General features: G+C 44.2%; 1 protein-coding gene across 4 annotated transcripts in view; it reads right to left on the bottom strand.

The window, feature by feature from the left end:
* The window catches only part of LOC139411600 (adenylate cyclase type 2-like), a 77,557-nt gene that overhangs the window by 7,963 nt on the left and 45,825 nt on the right, over window positions 1-23,769 (bottom strand). For 2 of the 4 annotated variants that reach the window (XM_071158163.1, XM_071158162.1), the window contains exons 3-20: window positions 21,437-21,634; window positions 19,457-19,624; window positions 19,007-19,156; window positions 17,429-17,589; window positions 12,284-12,395; window positions 11,760-11,887; window positions 9,550-9,708; window positions 9,280-9,412; window positions 8,991-9,179; window positions 8,703-8,743; window positions 7,873-7,932; window positions 5,824-5,901; window positions 5,448-5,517; window positions 3,449-3,546; window positions 3,210-3,294; window positions 2,319-2,456; window positions 531-635; window positions 56-240 (exon numbers count right to left, since the gene is read on the bottom strand). In XM_071158163.1, the coding sequence (XP_071014264.1) occupies window positions 56-240; window positions 531-635; window positions 2,319-2,456; window positions 3,210-3,294; window positions 3,449-3,546; window positions 5,448-5,517; window positions 5,824-5,901; window positions 7,873-7,932; window positions 8,703-8,743; window positions 8,991-9,179; window positions 9,280-9,412; window positions 9,550-9,708; window positions 11,760-11,887; window positions 12,284-12,395; window positions 17,429-17,589; window positions 19,007-19,156; window positions 19,457-19,624; window positions 21,437-21,634 (2,258 nt within the window). The remainder of the gene's footprint in view (window positions 1-55; window positions 241-530; window positions 636-2,318; window positions 2,457-3,209; window positions 3,295-3,448; window positions 3,547-5,447; window positions 5,518-5,823; window positions 5,902-7,872; window positions 7,933-8,702; window positions 8,744-8,990; window positions 9,180-9,279; window positions 9,413-9,549; window positions 9,709-11,759; window positions 11,888-12,283; window positions 12,396-17,428; window positions 17,590-19,006; window positions 19,157-19,456; window positions 19,625-21,436; window positions 21,635-23,769) is intronic. The other 2 variants (XM_071158165.1, XM_071158164.1) reach the window with 1 other exon arrangement.

The raw sequence follows: 23,769 nt of genomic DNA, 5'->3' as shown, positions 1-23,769 counted from the left end.
TTGAATTGAAAACTGAATCTACCCCAGGCCTGGTACACAACACATGATATAGTACCTGCTTTCATTGAGTTGGTTGTAAAGCATTTGTCCATAGCAGCTGAAGAGACCAGCCTTGGCGCTGAGGATGATGATGTAGTAGGCTGTGGAGGCCAGGGTGAGGAAGACCACTTTAAGCTCAAAGCTCACCCTCAGGAACACTCCACAAGCTATGAGAGCCAGGATACAGCTGAACACAGAGTACTGAGAGAAAGATGGGGGGAGAGAGACCGAGAGAGAGAGAGCGAGAGAGAGAGAGATAATGGAGTGAGGAGACCATGAAAACCATCAATGGAAAGTGCCAGTTCTTCATTTCAATGTTTATTATTTGTAATTGATTATATTTATTTGAAATGGCAGAGTATATATTTGCAAACAATAAAAACACTGAAATGGAAAGTATAATTTCATAAGTGTGTGTTGCAAGCGTGCCATGCTCTATCAACTGAGCTACAGAAGACCTGTTAGTGAGGGATATTGTAGGCATCACTCACCGGCAGGTAGAACAGGCTGCCTGGATGCTGCTCACTGGAGTTGTCAGATGGAATCAGATCAGGGTTACCACTGATATCACACGGTGACTTTGTCTGGATGAAGCACTATAGGAACAAGAAGATTTCATTGACAGTCAACCGCTAAGTGGGTCTGACTCCGAAAACAAAAAGCCTGTGAAGCATGTGTTATTGGCATGTCTGTTTGTGACTTGATGTTCTTCTTACAATAAGAAGCTAATGCTCTTGTTGCTATAAAAAGTTTATGTAATTGCATGTACATGTTAGGGCATTCTGTTCTATGTTTAATCAGTGAGATAGTGAGTTGTTTTTATTTTTTTATTTTATTTCACCTTTATTTAACCAGGTAGGCTAGTTGAGAACAAGTTCTCATTTGCAACTGCAACCTGGCCAAGATAAAGCAAAGTATTGTGACACAGACAACAACACAGAGTTACACATGGAGTAAACAATAAACAAGCCAATAACACAATAAACAAATCAATGACACAGTAGAAAAAAGTATATATACAGTGTGTGCAAAAGGCATGAGGAGGTAGACAATAAATAGGCCATAGGAGCGAATAATTACAATTTAGCAGATTAACACTGGAGTGATAAATGAGCAGATGATGGTGTGCAAGTAGAGATACTGGTGAGCAAAAGAGCAGAAAAGTAAATAGAATAAAAACAGTATGGGGATGAGGTAGATAGTCCTTCTGTAAATAGCCCACCCAATCTATGTACAGCTGCAGCGATCGGTTAGCTGCTCAGATAGCTGATGTTTAAAGTTGGTGAGGGAAATAAAAGTCTCCAACTTCAGCGATTTTGCAATTCGTTTCAGTCACTGGCAACAGAGAACTGGAAGGAAAGGTGGCCAAATGAGGTGTTGGCTTTGGGGATGATCAGTCAGATAAACCTGCTGGAACGTGTGCTACGGGTGGGTGTTGTTATCGTGACCAGTGAACTGAGATAAGGCGGAGCTTTACCTAGCATAGACTTATAGATGACCTGGAGCCAGTGGGTCTGGCAACGAATATGTTTCGAGGGCCAGCCGACTAGAGCATACGGGTCGCAGTGGTGGGTGGTATAAGGTGATTTGGTAACAAAACGGATGGCACTGTGATAGCCTGCATCCAGTTTGTTGAGTAGAGTGTTGGAAGCTATTTTGTAGATGACATCGCCGAAGTCGAGGATCGGTAGGATAGTCAGTTTGGCAGCGTGAGTGAAGGAGGCCTTGTTGCGAAATAGAAAGCCGATTCTAGATTAGATTTTTGATTGGAGATGTTTAATATGAGTCTGGAAGGAGAGTTTACAGTCTAGCCAGACATCTAGGTATTTATAGTTGTCCACATATTCTAGGTCGGAACCGTCCAGGGTGGTGATGCTAGTCGGGCGGGCGGGTGAGGGCAGCGAACGGTTGAAAAGCATGCATTTGGTTTTACTAGCGTTTAAGAGCAGTTGGAGGCCACGGAAGGAGGGTTGTATGGCATTGAAGCTCATTTGGAGGTTAGTTAGCACAGTGTCCAAGGAAGGGCCAGAAGTATACAGAATGGTATTGTCTGCGTAGAGGTGGATCAGGGAATCACCCGCAGCAAGAGCGACATCCTTGATATATACAGAGAAAATAGTCGGCCCGAGAATTGAACCCTGTGGTACCCCCATAGAGACTGCCAGAGGTCCGGACAACATAACCTCCGACTTGACACACTGAACTCTGTCTGCAAAGTAGTTGGGGAACCAGGCGAGGCAGTCATTAGAAAAACCAAGGCGTTGGTTGCGTTAACTTACCAGGTTGAAGACTGCTAGGATGATGATGACCGCAGTGGTGATAGTGACCAGAGGGAGGCGCACACACGGCCTCTTGACCACTGCCTCGGACACATCAGGCAGCCACTGGCAGGACGACAACTTCTCCGGAAACAAGCGCTGAGGGGTGGGAGGAGCGAGGCATCCATCCATGGGAGAGGAGGAGTGGATAGGAGGGGGAGAGGGGAAGGGATGAGTGTGTATATGGGGGGTGAAATGCATGGAAGAGACAATGTGTGACTTACTAACACAGCAGCACTGAATGTTCAGTCTATTTTCAGAAAGACAGGATAATACACTGAGTGTACAAAACATTAGGAACGCCTGCTCTTTCCATGAAATAGACTGACCAAGTGAAAGCTATGATCCCTTATTGATGTCTCCTGTTAAATCCACTTTAAATTAGTGTAGATGAAGGGGAGGAGACCAGTTAAAGAAGGATTTTTAAGCCTTGAGACAATTGAGATATGGATTGTGTATGTGTGTCATTCCGAGGGTGAACGGTCAAGACAAATGATTTAAGTGCCTTTGAATGGGGTATGATAGTAGGAAGGTGTTCCTAATGTTTTGTTCACTCAGTGTATCTCTGACTACTGAATGTAATAACTACACTGCCTGTCTGTCTGCACCATGGCATTGACATGGTATGCACCAGCTGTCAATGGCCACATAACGTCAACGTACAACTTCACAGGAAAAGACCCGGGGATAGATGGAATTGCTTATGCATCCTAGCCAGAAAGCGTGTTTCCACTGTCACAGTAAGAAACACACAGTACACACACAGTACCCCACCCCCACACACAGTCAACTAAGCCTTGCCCTGTCCAGAAATAGGGCTTGTTGTGACCTAAGCCTAAAACTCCCACTGACCTGCAGGTGACCTGCGAAACAGATGCCCAGGGTCAACAGGAGGACACAGGCCAGCACTCCAAACGACATTCCCAACATTTTGGAACTGAGGGATGAAAAAGGAAAGATCCAACACTGAATCCCAAAAGTTTAAATAATGGTTGTCATGCCATTATTGTTTCCATGGTTTAAGAGGAACAACTATTATTACTACCGGTTGAGAAATATGTTTCTTATAGCCACAAGGGAAAATCACTCACTCTTTTGTCACAAACATCTGAACCACAAAGATGCAGAAGAAGATGAAGGTGGCACAGCCGATGTAGTGCTTGAACATGGGCAGATCAATGGCTCGGTACTGGGGAGGAAAGAAGTCATGTTTGAACCTCTCACAAATACTAAGTACACAGTTTTTACAGTATGTATAGTGCATTTGGAAAGTATTCAGACCCCTTGACTTTTCCCACTTTTTGTTACGGTACAGCCTTATTCTAAAATTGATTTTAAAAAAGCATTTCCTTATCAATCGACACACAATACCCCATAATGACAAAGCAAAAACAGGTTTTAAGAAATGTTTGCAAGTTTATTAAAAACAAAATAAAAATATTGCATTTACATAAGTATTCAGACCCTTTACTCAGTACTTTGTTGAAGCACCATTGGCAGCGATTACAGATTTCAGTCTTCTTGGGTATGATGCTACAAGCTTGGCACACCTGTATTGTGGGAGTTTCTCCCAATCTTCTCTGCAGATCCTCTCAAGCACTGTCAGGTTGGATGGGGAGCGTCTCTGCACAGCTATTTTCAGGTCTCTCCAGAAATGTTTGATCGGGTTCAAGTCCATGCTCTGGCTGGGCCACTCAAGGGCATTCAGAGACTTGTCCCGAAGCCACTCCTACATTGTTTTGGCTGGGTGCTTAGGGTTGTTCATCTTTCCCTTGATCCTGACTAGTCTCACAGTCCTTGCAGCTGAAAAATATCCATACAGCATGATGCTGCCACCACCACGCTTCCCCGTAGGGAGGGTGCCAGGTTTCCTCCAGACGAGACGCTTGGTATTCAGGTCAAAGAGTTCAATCTTGGTTTCATCAGACCAGAGAATCTTGTTTCTCATGGTCTGTGAGACCTTTAGGCAAACTCCAAGCGGGCTGTCATGTGCCTTTTATTGAGGAGTGGCTTCCGTCTAGCCACTCTACCATAAAGGCCTATTTGGTAGAGTTCTGCAGAGATGGTTGTCCTTGTGGAAGGTTTTCCATTCTCCACAGAGGAACTCTGGAGCTCTGTCAGAGGGACCAAGGCCCTTCTCCCCCGATTGCTCAGTTTGGCCGGGCGGCCAGCTCTAGGAAGAGTCTTGGTAGTTACGAACTTCTTCCATTTAAGAATGATAGAGGCCACTGTGTTCTTGGGGACCCTCAATGCGGCATAATTTTTTGATACCCTTCCCCAGATCTGTGCCTTGACACAATCCTGTCTTGGAGCTCCTAGGACAATTCCTTTAACCTCATGGCTTGGTTTTTGCTCTGACATGCACTGTCAACTGTGGGATCAATTGAATTTACCACAGGTGGATTCCAATCATTTGTAGAAACATCTCAAGGATGATCAAATGAAACAGGATGCACCTGAGCTCCATTTGAAGTCTCATAGAAAAAAGTCTGAATACTTATGTAAAAAAGGTATCTGTTTTTATTTTTAATACATTTGCTAAAATTTCTAAAAACCTGTTTTTGCTTTGTCATTATGGAGTATTGTTTGTAGATTGATGAGGGGAAAAAATTATTTAATCCATTTAAAATAAGGCTGTAACGTAACAAAATGTGGAAACAAGGAAAGGGGTCTGAATACTTTCTGAAAGCACTAAGAACAGGTGCGGTCTGTGTAGGCTAATCAGAGATATTAAGAGATTGAACCAAAGAAATAGATTCCGATATAACATTTAGCATCTTGTAAGGGTTAGGAACTAAAATGTCATGTATTAATATTTTTATTTATACTGTATCTTACATAAAGGCTCTTGACATTGCCATTGTACATGTTGTATATTAGGACAGAAAGGTTCCTTTCCAGTGTATGAAGACCATAGAGTCTGTCAATTGATAGTTGCATGTAGTTATTCCAGAGGCAACTGATATGTCTTTATTTTGTATCTATAAGGTTCTAGAGATTTTCATTGTGGAGATGTACCTACTACAGTGTATACTAGGACAGCAATGCTCCTCTCAACAGTGTCTAGACAGCTCTGAGACAAACACTCACCTGTTTCTCCAGCTCTTTCTTAGGGAACCACACAGCCAGACTGCTAATCTCCTCAGACTTCACCCACTGCCTGGAGGTCACATTGGGAGAGAGTGTGAGGAAAAGTGTGTGAAAGAGTGAGTGGGTGTGTGTGAGTGATTGCAAGCTCTCTATTTTTACAACTCAATATCTAAAATACATTTTCTGATAACTTTGACTCATCTTTGTCAATATTATTCCCAATGGGCTATATAAGACTTTTCTCAAGGGATATGTTGGTGGCTAGGAAGATTAGATAACATTAGACCCTTAATTCTGAGTTTAGGCTTAAACTTGTAGTCCTACCTAGTGACTATTCTCTGAATGTCTTGAATATTTAGTGACTATAGAGACTCACTTGCTGCTGAGCTCATCGATGGTGGTGGTCATCTCATTGTGCAGCTCCTCATCAAACTTGCTCTTCTGGGACTTGTTCCTGTAAAACACTCAGACAATAAGGAAGAGGTAGACTAGCAGACACACAGAGGCCAACAGACAGACGCAAACAGACCGACACGCAGTCAGACAGACCGACCGACACGCAGGCAGACAGACCGACCGACACGCAGGCAGACAGACCGACACGCAGGCAGATAGACCGACACGCAGGCAGATAGACCGACACGCAGACTGACCGACACGCAGACTGACCGACACGCAGACCGACCGACACGCAGACCGACCGACCGACACGCAGCAGACCGACCGACTGACATGCAGACCGACCGACAGGCAGACCAACTGATACGCAGACCGACCGACCGACACGCAGACCGGCCGACACGCAGACCGACAGACACGCAGACTGACCGACCGACAGGCAGACAGACAGACATACCGACCAACCGACACGCAGACCCGACAGACTGACCAACACGCAGACACAACCGACATGCAGACTGACCGACACGCAGACAGACCGACCGACACGCAGACCGACCGACACGCAGACCGACAGACCGACACGCAGACCAACAGACCGACACGCAGACAGACCGACACGCAGACCAACCGACACGCAGACAGACCGACCGACCGACCGACCGACACTCAGACAGACCGACACGCAGACAGACCGACCAACACACAGACCAACCGACACGCAGACAGACCGACACGCAGACCAACCGACACGCAGACAGACCGACCGACACGCAGACAGACCGACACGCAGACTGACCGACCAACACACAGACCAACCGACACGCAGACGGATCAACACACAGACGGACCGACACGCAGACGGACCGACACGCAGACGGACCGACACGCAGACGGACCGACACGCAGACAGGCCGACACGCAGACAGGCCGACACGCAGACAGGCCGACACGCAGACAGACAGAGACATGCAGACAGAGAGAGACACAGACACGCAGACAGACAGACAGACACAGACACGCAGACAGACAGACAGACAGGCTGACACGCAGACATGATGTAATCCATGATTTAATCCACGCAGGACCGTCTGCGTGTCGGTCTGCGTGTCGGTCGGTTTGCGTGTCTGTCGGTTGGTCTGTCTGCGTGTCGGTCGGTTGGTCTGCGTGTCGGTCGGTCGGTCTGCGTGTCGGTCGGTCGGTCTGCGTGTCGGTCGGTCGGTCTGCGTGTCGGTCGGTCTGTCTGCGTGTCGGTCGGTCTGTCTGCGTGTCGGTCGGTCTGTCTGCGTGTCGGTCGGTCTGTCTGCGTGTCGGTCGGTCTGTCTGCGTGTCGGTCGGTCTGTCTCACGTAGACAGACAGACCGACTGACAGACAGACACGCACACAGACTGACACGCACACAGACTGACACGCACACAGACTGACACGCACACAGACAGATGGATGCTGGTAAACCAGCCAAGATCATGCAGGTTATTCAGTCCCAGTGTGCTGTGCAGGGAGGCAACTGGTTTAGGCCATTCTCAGCATTAGTGGAAACAGAGAGAAGGGGGGTGGGTGTGTGTCATTCATTCTATAATGTGTGTGTGTGCAGGATGTTGTGTGTTAGTTGAACTCTGGTGACTGAACAGGAGTCTCCCAGCAGTACCCCTGCTCTGTGCCCCCTGCCCCACCAGGAAGGAAACATACACACAGACACACAAAGACAGACACACACACAGACAGAGAGGCACACACACGGTATTTATAACAGCACATAACTCCAGTAGGAAAACAAAAAGACACTTTAAACACCTAGTAGAGAGAGAGTGGTTACTATGCCCTGCTTGCTTTGTAAAGGCGTGGGAATCCCTGTGATGCCCTGTTACACAGAAGAGGGAGGCTGCTCTAGGCAGTATGGGGGGGGGATAGGGAGGAGTGTTAACCCAGAAGGGTTGGAGGTTAATGGTGCTGTGAAACATCAAGATTCTCCTCCTCCACTCAGAAGGGAGCAGTTGTGTTGTGAGCCAGGCTGACTCCACTCACTTATAGGTGCTGAGCAGAGGGGCGGGCGAGGAGAAGGGCTCCTCTACAGACTCATCAAAGCTGTCAGGGACCAACAGTGAGAGATAGACACATTCAACATGGTGACATCGCTGTCGCTGTATGGGACTGTTATGTGTTGTATGTGAGGATTCATGTTTGCTAAAACAACAAATGTCTGTCTCCGTAGAATGGATCAAATATTAATAAAGCTTGTATTGTAACTGAATAATGAAACTATTTTGTTTTTATTAAACATGACATGAAGAGGGACTGTTCCTGACCAAATGAAAGAACATAGGAAGGGCCACCGAACACATCAGAAGCAACACAGCCAGTTCCTGTTAAGTATCCATTCACAGTATCGGTGTCCACTAGAACCACAGCTGAGACAATCGGGGCAATTTTCTTATTTCCCTGTCCTGTCTACTGCACTCATGTGCTTCTGCTTTTGTCAGTAAGGAGGAAAAAGAGACAACTTCTAAGCCCTTTGCGACCAAACTTGATGACCTTATAAAAAGTAAATGTGTTTGTGTTTTTATATACAATACGTGTAACATTAAGTGGACTTACAAATCGCTTAACATTTATTGTACAGTGACTGATCTGTTGTTTGCATTTGGTAATTCAAAAAAAAAAAGAACTGGCTTCCTAAATACACCTCCACAACCATAAACACCCACTGTATCAACAGACTGATGCATAGCAGGAGTACCAATCCAGTAAGGAGAGTCTGACGTCACCACTCTGACATGATGCCAGTTCAGGGCTCTTGTTAACATATAAACAAATGAACTCATCCTCTCCGTGTTCTCAGACTTGGCCTTCCTTACCTCTCAGTGATCTTCGAGTGAGCTGTGCGCAGAGGGATGTCCTAGATTTGTTTTTGAAACAACTGTTGTTAGACACATCGTGCGTAAAACAGCAAGAAGTAAAGCAGCATTTAAATATTCCATCAACAGTCGCAACAGTCTTCCACAGGAAATAGTGATGCTTGTAGCAATACATTTCAACCTGTTATGCTTGATTTGATGTGTAAAGTGGACTATTTATGTTAGAGGAAGTATGTCTGGTAATCTTTTCATCAGTTATAATGCAGTGGCCCCCCAGCCGTCACTCACCTTGCAGCGTGATTTTCCATTGACCATGGTGTCTTGGGTGTACCCCTCTCTGCTCTGTAGGTGGGCGAAGGGTTTGACGGCGCCCCAGGACTCCAGGTAACGGGTCATTCTCACTGACGCCCGCATCTTCAGCCCGTCATTCACACGCGGCTTGGGCATGCTGTGGCTGTTCAGAGCCTGGTTCTTAGACTGATGACACACACACGTTAACGAGGAGTACAGTCTCACATATACAGATAAGGCCCTTGTCAGGGATTCTGGAGGTAATGCATTAAATGAGGTAGCTCACCCGAGGATCGATGACAAGGTATGTCTGTATGTTGAGCTCCTTCAGGTAGGCATCTCTTAGCCCGCCGTTCCCCTCCTCCACCTCATAGGCCTTGTTCAGGTGCTTCAGGGTGGCCTCAGTGATGTGGACACGCCTGATCAAGACAAAGATGGGGGTTACTATTAGTAAAATGGACTTACTAGGACTAGGTTACCACTAGTAACTTAATAATGAATGCCACCATTAGGATTAAAAATGTACCATACATTGTTAACTCAACTACTAACATACCCAGGTAAGCCTCCAGACTCCATATAATTGGCCAGGGTGACGTCATGTGACCAAACGTCAAACTGCCACTTGCGGAGGCCAATCACACCGCAGAGCACGTTGCCGGAGTGCACGCCCACTCTCATGTTGATGTCCACACCTGTGGCCTCGCGCACTCGTCTGAGGGGCAGGATCAGAATATGTCAGATGTGTGTGTGTGTTCATTTTGGTTTCCCTGGGATTCCTTCTTATTGCTTTGACATCAGAGCCAGCTGAACAAATCAACGATTTCCATGTTGTCATAACATGCTGTTACGGATACAGGTATCCTGTGGGTGTGTGTGTATGTATCCTGTGTTCTTTTCTCTCCTTCTCCCCTCACAGGTGAAAATCATCACTCCCCAATCAGTCACCAATCAATCATCAATCAGAAGACACGCCTCCTCCTGTTTCCTACCCAATCACAGTTCCTCTCCCTTGGTTTAAAAACCCTGTCAGTTGTTTGCTCTAGAGCTTAATCTCTCTGTAAATGCCCTATGTCTGTAGATCGCCCTGTTTCACCCTCGCCCATATGTCTCTCTCCCTCTTATGTATTGAGCTCTCTTTTGTTTGAGCACCTCCATATCACTTTGTCCTCACCTGTGAGTATTGTTTTTGGTTATGGTGTTTGTTTGCTGGTGGGAAAAGGGGGAACCAAGACAAGTCGCCCATGGGCATACACTACCCGTAGGTAAACTTTGTTAACACTAGTTAGAACTGGGCGGACCACCCACTGTATTTTTGGTTAGTTAGTTAGCTGTTGTTAAAATAGGCTAGTCTAGCTTAGGGGTGTTTTGGATGCTTATTGTTTCTTTCCTTGGGTCCAGCTCAGCCCCTTTTCCTGCCCCCCCCCCCCCCCCCCCCCCCCCCCCCCCCCCCGCCCCCCCCATTAACGTGTGTTTTCTAATAAACCATGTGTTTGCCGGTAATTTAGTTGTCTGTGGTTATTTCGTTCTCACTTTAACTTTTTCACTATTATAATTTGCATGAGTTATGTTACGGGTCTCGTTACCATCTCCCCTAGACTGTCGGGCCAAAAGGGATTCGTAACACATGCGCACACATGCATACTGACGCCACACATTACTCACCACATGCGCTGCTGCTACGGTCTAGTATCTATACTGTTGCCTTGTCACTTTACCCCTCCCTATATGTACAGTACATAACTACCTAGATTACCTCGTACCCCTGCACATCGCCTCAGTACTGGTACTTCCCGTATATATCCATGTTATTACCTCGTACACCTGCACATCGCCTCAGTACTGGTACTTCCCGTATATATCCATGTTATTACCTCGTACACCTGCACATCGCCTCAGTACTGGTACATCCCGTATATATCCATGTTATTACCTCGTACACCTGCACATCGACTCAGTACTGGTACTTCCCGTATATATCCATGTTATTACCTCGTACACCTGCACATCGCCTCAGTACTGGTACATCCCGTATATATCCATGTTATTACCTCGTACACCTGCACATCGCCTCAGTACTGGTACTTCCTGTATATAGCCATGTTATTACCTCGTACCCCTGCACATCGCCTCAGTACTGGTACTTCCTATATATAGCCATGTTATTACCTCGTACCCCTGCACATCGCCTCAGTACTGGTACTTCCCGTATATATCCATGTTATTACCTCGTACCCCTGCACATTGACTCAGTACTGGTACTTCCTGTATTTAGCCATTTTATTTTTATTCGTTATTGTTACTGACTGTGTATTTATTCCTTGTGTCACTTTCTATTTAATGTATCTTTAACTCTGCATTTTTGTTACCCTTAAGTAAGCATTAGTCTACACCTGTTGTTTACGACGCGTGTAACAAATGAAATGTGATTTGATTGTCCAACAGGGCAGAGAGGAGCCATGATAAAGCCTTCCTTTGACAGACCCTCCAGTCCTCCACAACACCTGATAATAGAACTAACTCACTCTCATAACCATCATTGACCCAGACAACTCATGTTAACACATAATACTTAGGCCAGAAAGTCCCCCTTGCGTTATACAATAACACTACCATCCCTACCCGACATTAACACATTTGATTTACTATACGCTATTTATCTCACAATCTAATGAGAATACATGTTGCTAAAGTCCTGGAACTAACCAGAAGGATCTCATGTTTTAGTAATTGTTTTCCCCCCAGAAAGGCCTTCTCTGAACTCACTTGATGGCCTCACACATGTCCAGACCCATCTTCACACAGTTCTTGGCATGCATGGGCAGGGAGACAGGCAGGCCAGACACACAGTAGTAGCAGTCTCCCAAAATCTTGATTCTCATGCACTCGTTCTCCTGAAGAATAAAATAGAAAAATACCACAGACCATGAAGACCATCCAAGAAGCAGACATGTCAACTGGATTTAGCATTAACACAAACAAGATATCAGAAGTTCTCCTGAAGAACTAAACACACAACACAACCATACGTGTCCAGCCCAAGAACTACATGTACTTGTTAACTATCTGAGATTATTTGTATCATGAAATGCACTCTATAAAATAAATATATTTTTAGAATTATTATGATGAAGCAAGAACTGATTAATGCCACATAATAAGTGGATTATGCATTACTACACTGTCGTGTTATCATAATAAGCGTAAAAGTGTAGCTAAATATGAAATAAAAGGTGAAAAGTCAGTGTTAATTTAATTAAAGGTGCAAATCTTACAAATTATTAACTCACCTTTGCAATCTGGTCAAACTTCCCAAACAGCTCGTTGAGCATGATGACCAGCTCCTTCGGAGAGCAGTCGCTGGCCAATCGGGTGAAGCCCACAATGTCAGCATACAGAATACTGCAAAAAGAGAAAAACCAAGGGTGTGTTCATTAAGACACACGGTTTCCAAAGAAAACAAGTAGTATTCATTATTGGACAAGTTTAGATGGTCCCTCCCTGTTGCACTTAGTTTCCAAGCATTTTCTTGCGTTTCATGCTTACTGATCACGACCGTATATGGGGTCAAGACATCAGTGTCATAATGAAACCTGTTGTCCGCATGGATACGGCCGGGCTGGCCGCTACACTGATTAATCCCTCTCATGTTGTATCACTAAACAAGGGTGTCATTGTCAGATAACGGTTAACACCTGGGGTGTTGAAATTGGAGTGGGGATAACTGATTACAGCTGGTGGAGGTCCTATCCTGGGTGAACAGTAATCCTATGGGGCTAGAGAGGAGGTGAAGACTGAGTTGAAGGGAGATCGTGCTAAGGGGTTTGGCTCAAAGACGTAAACTACAGCAGTATTTTTCCTATATTCATTTAGCAGCACCGTTGCCTCCACTCCAAAATATGATTAAAACAAATATATATACAGTGCCTTGCGAAAGTATTCGGCCCCCTTGAACTTTGCGACCTTTTGCCATATTTCAGGCTTCAAACAAAGATATAAAACTGTATTTTTTTGTGAAGAATCAACAACAAGTGGGACACAATCATGAAGTGGAATGACATTTATTGGATATTTCAAACTTTTTTAACAAATCAAAAACTGAAAAATTGGGCGTGCAAAATTATTCAGCCCCTTTACTTTCAGTGCAGCAAACTCTCTCCAGAAGTTCAGTGAGGATCTCTGAATGATCCAATGTTGACCTAAATTACTAATGATGATAAATACAATCCACCTGTGTGTAATCAAGTCTCCGTATAAATGCACCTGCACTGTGATAGTCTCAGAGGTCCGTTAAAAGCGCAGAGAGCATCATGAAGAACAAGGAACACACCAGGCAGGTCCGAGATACTGTTGTGAAGAAGTTTAAAGCCGGATTTGGATACAAAAAGATTTCCCAAGCTTTAAACATCCCAAGGAGCACTGTGCAAGCGATTATATTGAAATGGAAGGAGTATCAGACCAATGCAAGTCTACCAAGACCTGGCCGTCCCTCTAAACTTTCAGCTCATACAAGGAGAAGACTGATCAGAGATGCAGCCAAGAGGCCCATGATCACTCTGGATGAACTGCAGAGATCTACAGCTGAGGTGGGAGACTCTGTCCATAGGACAACAATATATTGCACAAATCTGGCCTTTATGGAAGAGTGGCAAGAAGAAAGCCATTTCTTAAAGATATCCATAAAAAGTGTCGTTTAAAGTTTGCCACAAGCCACCTGGGAGACACACCAAACATGTGGAAGAAGGTGCTCTGGTCAGATGAAACCAAAATTGAACTTTTTGGCAACAATGCAAAACGTTATGTTTGGCGTAAAAGCAACACACTCATCACCCTGATCACACCATACCCACTGTCAAACATGGTGGTGGCAGCATCATGGTTTGGGCCTGCTTTTCTTCAGCAGGGACAGGGAAGATGGTTAAAATTGATGGAAAGATGGATGGAGCCAAATACAGGACCATTCTGGAAGAAAACCTGATGGAGTCTGCAAAAGACCTGAGACTGGGACGGAGATTTGTCTTCCAACAAGACAATGATCCAAAACATAAAGCAAAATCTACAATGGAATGGTTCAAAAATAAACATATCCAGGTGTTAGAATGGCCAAGTCAAAGTCCAGACCTGAATCCAATCGAGAATCTGTGGAAAGAACTGAAAACTGCTGTTCACAAATGCTCTCCATCCAACCTCACTGAGCTCGAGCTGTTTTGCAAGGAGGAATGTGAAAAAATGTCAGTCTCTCGATGTGCAAAACTGATAGAGACATACCCCAAGCGACTTACAGCTGTAATCGCAGCAAAAGGTGGCGCTACAAAGTATTAACTTAAGGGGGCTGAATAATTTTGCACGTCCAATTTTTCAGTTTTTGATTTGTTAAAAAAGTTTGAAATATCCAATAAATGTCGTTCCACTTCATGATTGTGTCCCACTTGTTGTTGATTCTTCACAAAAAAATACAGTTGTATATCTTTATGTTTGAAGCCTGAAATGTGGCAAAAGGTCGCAAAGTTCAAGGGGGCCGAATACTTTCGCAAGGCACTGTATATACACACAGTACCAGTCAAAAGTTTGTATACACCTGCTCAGTCCAGGGTTTCTTTATTTTTACTATTTTCTACATCGTAGAATAAGAGTGAAGACATCAAAACTATAAAATAACACATATGGAATCATGTAGTAACCAAAAGTTTTAAATTGCAGAGAACTAGCTTTAAAACTGTAAAATGTTCTCTCCGTCCATGGCAAAATGTGTAGAACAGCCACTAAAATGTGTAGAACAGCCACTAAAATGTGTAGAACAGCCACTAAAATGTTTGCCATTGGCCACGTCCACTAACACGCCCCCCACCACCACAATGCTAACTTTGCCACAGCTGCTGACAAAGAATAATGGGGGAAGCACTGCACTGTACACTGATTGGAAGTGCTATAAGCTTATTGTTAACCCTATCCTCCACAGAGCACCTAACCCAGGCCACCACACATTCAGCCGCCACAGCCTAATCACTGGCTCATTACCAGGGCTCAGAGGGCTAACTGATGCCAAGCTCAGTCCTCATTAAAGTAGCTAACATTAGCCTGTTGCTTGCCAAGCAGACCAGACCAGAGAACCATGGCTGCCCAGTAACTCTGACTGACAACAACCAGGTGTTTTCTTGGAAAGAACATGTCTAATGACAAGCATGTCTTGTGTCATTACAAGGATCAAATGTGGAAGTGGTTGGGCTATAATTCACAGTAACACCAAAGGGTTTAAATGAGGATTCATCACTAGCCGAGCCACAGCAGCACATGATACAGTCTGATCTTCACAAGGCCTTCTCAGATCAGACAGTTTTAATGTCCCTCCTTTTCTATGAAATCATATTAATTATGGTTCTAAACTTATCATCAAATCAACCAGGTAGTTACAAATATCAGTTTGTTAGGCTACTGAGAAGATCGAAGAGTGTTCCCGTGTTGACCTTAATTTGGGCAACAAATGGGCTCCCTCTCTATCGGCAGGGTAGCCTAGTGGTTAGAGCGTTGGACTAGTAACCGGAAGTTTGCAAGTTCAAACCCCCGAGCTGACAAGGTACAAATCTGTCATTCTGCCCCTGAACAGGCAGTTAACCCACTGTTCCTAGGCCGTCATTGAAAATAAGAATGTGTTCCTAACTGACTTGCCTAGTTAAATGAAGGTAAAATTAAAAATCCAGGAAGGTAGAAGGTACAGTACAGTCTGTAAGCAATTACAGAGTCTAAAACTTAGGGAATCTATTGAGCCATCTGCCAAGGTTCACTGGATAGGCTACAAAGCCAATGTCTGTCAGCACTTTCTAAATGAATGCCCATAAAACAAAAGGCCTCATTTGGGTCAATGCTCAGCTAACACTGTAATGCTAAATTCCATGAGAACTGACTGGGCATTGTGAGTGTAAATAGACTGCCCAGAGCAGTGATGGGCAACTCCAGTCCTCGGGGTCAGAGGATGTCAGGGGAAATTCAATTAATACATTTAGAGAACACAAACTAACTATTCAAAGCACACATGCAACATGTGTGTCACGTCCTGAACATAGAGAGCCCTTGTTTCTCTGTGGTGGAGTTGGTCAGGGCGTGACTAGGGGGTAGTCTAGTTTAATTTTTCTATGTTGGTGATTTGTATGATTCCCAATTAGAGGCAGCTGGTAATCGTTGTCTCTAATTGGGGATCTTATTTAAGTAGTTGTTTTTCCCACCTGTGTTTGTGGGATATTATTTTGTGTTTTGTGCATGTGCACCACGTAGTCACGTTTCGTTGTTTCTTTATTGTTTTGTTGTGCGGTTCACTTACTTCAATAAATAAGATGTGGAACCCAGATCACGGTGGACGTTGGTCCGAGTATGCTTCCAACGAAGATCGTGACAATATGATTTAACCCAGTGTTCAGACTATTGTTTCCATCTTTGCGGGCCGGCACCGGGTCTCACTGGGCCATGAATCCGACGGACCTGCTCTCACTTGGGGCCGAAGCCAGGGCACTGGTACTTTTCAGCTGGCATTTACATAACAATGGCTAACTGTGAACCTTAACACCTTCTCACAAAGCAACTGATTCTGCTCTTCTCAAGTCCCTAGCTATGGAAACACAATTTCAAAACCAAATCAAATCGTATTTGTCACATGCACCGAATAAACAGGTGTAGACCTTACAGTAAAATGCGTACTTACAAGCCCTTAACCAACAATGCAGATTTAAGAACAAAAATCTAAGTAAGAGATAAGAATAACAAATAATTAAAGAGCAGCAGTAAATAACAATAACGGGACTATATACAGAGTGAAAGTACGGGGGCACCGGTGTCCAGGTAATATGTACATGTAGGTAGAGTTATTAAAGTGACTATGCAGAGATAATAGAGAATAGCAGCAGCGTAGAAGGGCGGAGGGGCAATGCAAAAAGTCTGGGTAGCCATTTGATTAGCTGTTCAGGAGTCTTATGGCTTGGGTGTAGAAGCTGTTTAGAAGCCTATTGGACCTAGACTTGGCGCTCCGGTACCACTTGCAGTGCGGTAGCAGAGAGAACAGTCTATGACTAGGGTGGCTGGAGTCTGACAATTTTTAGGGCCTTCCTCTGACACCACCTAGTATAGAGGTCTTGGATGGAAGAATGCTTGGCCCCGGTGATGTACTAGGCCATTCCAGAAGCAGAAAAAGAGCCAAAATGTAAAAGCTAAAGCCAAAAGTGGAGTTTCGTTCAAGAGAACATTTGGGTTGGGTAAATATTTTCCATGTGTGTTATTTGGTAGACTGAAAACCGTGCTTAGTTTGACAGGCAATGAGTGACAGGCAAAGGATAGGATTCCACTGTATGTTTCTTAGTCATTTTCTTAGAACATAACAGGTTATTTCAACATGCTGTATGTTTCTCAGTCATATTCTTAGTCCTTGACAGGTTATTGTTGTACTGTACCTGACGTTCTCGTGTCTCTTGACGTAGAGACTGTGGAAGTTGTTGTCTTTGACGAGTCGTTGCTGCTCTTCTTTGTCCTTGCAGTCTTGCAGACGCTCCATGATGGCCAGCTTCATCTTCATGGAGATGTAGACCGGCAGCACAGACTGCAGCAGGTTCTCCTACGCACACACACACACACGTTAGCATCCACACACCACACCCACCCAACCATACACACTGTCCGATAGACAAAGGGTCATGAACCCATCCAATCTGGGAGAAACCCAATCTGAGTATCAACCAGCTGTCAGAGTGTCTTGCTGATCTAGTAACTCCACTAACAAGGGCCCCATTCATTCAGATTACTGTTAAAAGCTTTATAATCATTGTGCTGCCAGTCTGGTTGTACAGCCAGTCAACAGAAAGATATAACATTGCATTGAGAGCCTCTGGATGGAATAGAGTCAGGTGAGATGGGAATAAGGAGATGTCTCAGGAAATCATTCTTCAATCCCCATTGACCCCATCATAATTCCTGTTCACCCGTATGATGCAATACTGAGGCACCGGACTACTCTCTTTCCTCTCTGGTTTGGCTGCATCCAAGGGGGGGGGGGTTGCCCCTGGGTACAGATCTAGGATCAAATCCTAACTTTAACCATTAGTGGAAGAAATGTAAAACTGACCCAAGACCAGTGTCACGGGGCAACTGGTTAGGCCTACATACTCTCCCAGATAGATTACCACCTCCTGGTTCAAATGACTGGAGCAGGTTTTCCAGTAAACCGTAAAGCATGGAAAATCATTCTGCACAAAGTGGCCTTGATTTGGTTCAGTCAGCTCAGCTCTGTGCTGTAATTGATCTGGCAGATTCTATCTGACTGGGTCTAGAGAACAATGGCTTAGTGCTCTGTGGGAGGGAGGGAGAGAGGGAGGGAATACTGTTCACCTCAGCGTTGAGACCTATTTCAAACCCTCCCTTCCCCCTTCTCTTTATTTATGGTGCCTGTGCTCTTTGGCTAACCCCTATGGCACTGCTCCTTTTTTCGGGCTCAATACAACAGAGTAGAACAGAGCCGGTTCAAATGTTAACGATTGTATCATTCCATTCTGTCCTGCTAGACAACAGAGCAGCCAGCAGCCTCCTCTCTCTCATGGTGTGTGGTGTCACTTCCTAAGCAACTATTATTCTAAATGAAAAACAATGATGGTTAAAAATCCATTTGAAACAGACACCCGTTTTCACTAACGGAGCACACATAGACATCTACTTTAAAAAATCATTAATTACATTTTATTTGAAGGGGATTTGATCATTGTAATGAAAAATACAAGCTAGAAAACAACAAGGCTGCTGGTCTTAAATTAAGTAAAAATTACCCAGTGCTATTATGACAACAAATATTTTAGCCTAACACTATTCACTTTTATTAGTCTTTCATACTTCCTGTATTCAGTCGGGTGTGCCTCTGTTCAGAAAGAGACACCCCTGGGAGATCGCCCTTGCCAAGTAGATTTCTATTCTCAAGGGTATTTCCTTAAAGGTTAAATAACTAAACCAAGAAGATAGCAGAGTGTCTGATAAGATGTTCTCACCTGTTGTCTCTTTTCTATCTCCAGCTTCATGCGGATGCCCAGACATCTGAGTGTATCCTGGAAGGTCTGTCTTAGTGCTCTCTCCATCAAGACCTTATGGAAGGCCCCCACCACACTGCCACACAGAAACACCACCGCATTGGACAGCAGCTGGGGACAGAGGGACAGACATTACAACCTAGCTGCACAGCATAAGCATTGTCTGTTTTCACAGAAATGTGTCTTACGACCTTAAAAACTCCTTACAGGACATCAAAAACAACACTATAGCACACTATCTCGTTGAAACAAACATGACACATGAGTTATTAAAACACACACACAGTGATACTTCCTGTTTATAGAAAACTATTTAAAGCACAACATTGTGAGCATACATAACGTTATGCATCACCAGGAGATCACATAACACATGTATAATTGTTACTAACAGCATAACAAATAACACACCTGATTGGCCAGAAAGGGGCTGGGATCTTGGGTGTTGAAGACAGTGAGGCGTAGAGTGAGGACCATGATGTGAGAGAGTGAGGAGATCACACTGAGCACCACAGCATAGCACATCTGGAAAGGCAGCATGGTGTACACTGTGAAGATGATGAACAGGAAGAAGGGAACCTACAGGAGAAAAGGAGAGAGAGAGAGATAGGTCAGACTGATGTGACATGAAACACTGTGTGGGGAAAGAGTCTCGGATTGGCAGCACTATCCAAATAACAAGTGGTTTTACTGGACAACTGTCACCTTAGTGTACTGGCAAGATATGCTATAACTAGACAAATATAACTTTTTGATGCTTCTGTTCATGTGTGTATATCATATATGTACACTCAGCGGCCAGTTTACCCCGTTCTCAAAAATGGTTAGCTCTTACAGTGAGTCATGTAGTCGTGGCTTGCTATATAAAGCAGGCAGACAGGCATCAAAGTTACTATTCGATTGAACGTTAGAATGGGCTAAATAAGTGACCTAAGCAACATAGAGTGGCATGATCGTCGTTGCCCCTTGGCCTGCAGAACAGCCTGAATTCATCAGGGCATGGATTCTACAAGGTATGGCATTCAAAAGTTGCTCAATTGGTATCAAGGGATCTAACGTGTGCCAGAAAAACATTCCCTATACCATTACACCACTGCCAACTGATGTGAATTTCAATTCATATCAGAATTCACATCAGTTGGCAGTGCTGTAATGGTGTATTTTGCCCATTCTAACGTTCAATCAAACAGTAACTGAATGCCTTGATGTCTGTCTGCCTTCTTTATATAGCAAGCCACGGCTACATGACTCATTATCTGTAGGAGCGAACCATTTTCGTGAACGAGGTGGCCTACCTAATAAACTGGCCACTGAGTGTTTTGTTAGTTATCACATGGAGAAGATTGCGTGCTCTGTGGGGTAGATCTTAAATCAGATAACTTCTTCAGGGAAGGAAACAGAAACTGTGTGAAACATAATTCTGCAATAATGACCAGAGTAAGGATTTGGCGCAAGCAACATGAGTCCATGGCCCCATCCTGCCTGGTGTCAACAGTACAGGCTGGTGGCTGTGGTGTAATGGTGTGGCTAATGTTTTCCTGGTACACGTTAGGTCCCTTGATATCAATTGCACAACGCTTGAACGCTACACCTTGTAGAATCCATGCCTGAAGAATTCAGGCTGTTCTGGAGGTAAAGGGGGGTCCGACCCGGTACTAGATGGGTGTACCTAATAAACTGTCTGGTGCGAAGATGGAGGAAAAGAGTAAGAGGACAAAGGAAGTTGGTGTCATAGAAATACAACATTATGTTAATCACATTACTTTTATATTAGAATGTATTCTTATATTAGTACATTCATACTGTTTTTCTTAGAGGCAACAGAATAGGGTTCTTTGAACTCTCATGTGTCTGTGTTAACGCTGACAGTAGATTTACCATGGCTTGGTGATAACCTAAAGACTGCATTCCATTCCATGATTAGTGTCTGTGTGCCTGTCGGTCGGTGCCAGGGGGACCCAATCTCCAGTTTATTTATCCCATACAGCAGATGAATACTGGACTCCATCATTCTGAGGGAAGGGCTTAGAATCCTATGTTGCATTAGTATTTCTGTATAAACAAGCAGTAAATGAACTAGAGACAGATATCTGTTGAATGAGAGCGCAATGTACCTTTGTATAATTTCACGTATCTGTTCTTCGTCACAAGGACTCAGGAAGACTATGAAAAGTTGTAAACTAATCCTGTTTCTTTGGGCTTTAACTCCACACCATTGGGTGACCATTAACACTATTACTGCAGTAATTATTAATAAAGTTTGATGGTTTTGAAGAAATCTAAAAGTCTCTCCTTTGATTAGAATAATTACCACATCATGGGCTTCAAACATTTATTTTGAAAGCCAACAGGCTTTGTCGTGCAACCTTTATTTAGAGCGAGAGTGTATACCTGGTCCCAGGGCAGGATGAGGGGTCCGCTGAAGATGAAGGTGAATCCCATGGTGAGGTGAGTGGCCCAGACCACCAGAGCGAGCAGTCTCCTCCAGCGCTGGGTCAGGGTCTCTGTACACACCAGCACAAACACAGCCAGGAACACACATAGGCTGCAGCTCACCACGCTGACAAATGCACAGTGCTCCTCCGCACTCTGAAACGGAGAGGGAGAACATAACGCACACTGAATCACAATCATGGAATTTACATTATATTCTACATTGAGATATACACACATTCATAGACACAGACACCATATCAATCTACACACAGCCATACAGACACACAATGCTCTACTCCTCTAATGAAAAGACAAGGATTCAAAAACAGGCTATAATATACATTCTGTCTGAGGACAGGTTTGAAGTGTTATATAGGTCAGGTACAATGATATGTCGAAACAACATTCACTCAACTTCCCTTCAACATCAGTCCCTTTATTATGCCTATGTACGGTCTAGTCATGAGAGCGGCCCATATCTTATTCAGCATCGTGGCTTATTCAGGCTTATTGCACATCTGTCTCTGCGTCATGTCCTGTTGCTAGAGGCCACAGCATCTTCCTGATTGAATTACACTGAGAGGGAAGAGGAAGGTGTGTGTGTGTGTGTGTGTATATATATATACACACTTGCGTCAACTTGCGTGCATGCCAGTTAGCGAAAAAGCGAGCGAGAGAAAGAGAGCATGGGAAAGAGTTAGATGCCAAGGAGAGTGGGAATGACTGCGTAAAGGTCCCTGAGCAGAAGGCCATCTCGGCATTGTATATTGAGCATGCTGGTTTCCATGGTAGCAGAAGTGAAGGCTTTTACTAGCACGTTTAACTACGGCTACACCCACTAAGTCAACCTATAAGGAGACTTGTTCATTTCCTTTTCTTATTTATTTTCAGATGGAAGGAAGTAGTAAACATCTATACAATTAGAGAACAGATTACTTATCCTCTCCTCTTGAAATCTCATCTGAAAAGCAATGACCCAGGTGGGATCTGCTCAGTCTCAGCCTGCCATAAGTTAATGTTTTCATCTGTTGGGCATTGAAATTCACACCAGGTTTTGTTAGTTATCACATGGTGAAGATTGCGTGCTCTGTGGTGTAGATCTTAAATTAGATCACTTCTTTAGGGAAGGAAACAAACCGTGCAAAACATAATTCTGCAATAATGACCAAAGTAAACCCACATACACTCTCTCTAGTGTCTGTTGGCGGGTTAAGTTAACTTATGTAAAATGAGGACCACTGTAAAAGCATCCTCTCCGTGCTCTCTTTGACTCTCTTACACTCCCTGTACTCCGTTAGAATCTAGAGGACTTTACTCACCTAAAAACAACAGGGCTCTCAATAGGCCCTTTGTTCAATCTGAGCCTCAACTATCCTGTTTAAGTACCACTTAGAAATAAATGTATATGTTGGAATGCCCGCCTCTCACTCACTGGTGGGCTCATGGTCTCTAACAGGTAGTCTATCTATCCACAGTGGAGAGGGAAGTTCTACAAGTTGAACACAGTGACTATATCACATTTGTACTCACAGGCCTGTGCACTTAACAATAGGCATTAGCCTACACATGCTAACTAACCTGTCACGAAAACCTTAGTGGTGGGTTTTACGCCATCAAAAGGAACATAACATTCAACATCCCAATTAGGATCTGGCAAAGAATACTTGAAGCAGTTATTGCCCTCTATGTTTGTGAGGTCTAGGGTCCACTCACAAACCAAGAATTAAGATTGCATGCATCATTTTCCAAAAACATCCTCTGTGCACAACATAAAACACCGAATAATGCATGTAGAGCAGAATTCAGACAATATCTGATCATTATCAAAATCCAGAAATGAGACGTTAAATTCTACAACCACTTAAAAATAAGTGATTCCCAAACCTTCCATAAGAAAGCAATCATCTACAGAGAGATTAACCTAGAGAACAGTCTCCTCAGCAAGCTGGTCCTGGCATTCTGTTCACAAACACAAACAGACCCCAGGACAGCAACACAATTAGACCCAACCAAATCATGAGAAAACAAAAAGACAATTACTTGGCACATTGGAAAGAACTAGCCAAAAAACTAAGCATACTGGACTGCTATTTGGCCCTAAACAGAGACTACAGTGGCAGAATACCTGAACACTGTGACTGACCCAAAAGTAAGGAAATCAGCATAGCCTTGCTATTGAGAGGCCGCCGTAGGCATTGCCCTCTCTCTCGCTCTCTCTCTCTCTGCCCACAAAATGTGGAAACTGAGAGGCACGTCCTCACCTCCTGCCAAATGTATGACCATATTAG

The sequence above is a fragment of the Oncorhynchus clarkii genome, chromosome 6 (assembly GCF_045791955.1).
Source record: "Oncorhynchus clarkii lewisi isolate Uvic-CL-2024 chromosome 6, UVic_Ocla_1.0, whole genome shotgun sequence".
Lineage (NCBI taxonomy): Eukaryota > Metazoa > Chordata > Actinopteri > Salmoniformes > Salmonidae > Oncorhynchus > Oncorhynchus clarkii.
The sequence above is the reverse complement of the archived record's forward strand: the minus strand, read 5'-3'. Positions and strand labels throughout refer to the sequence as shown.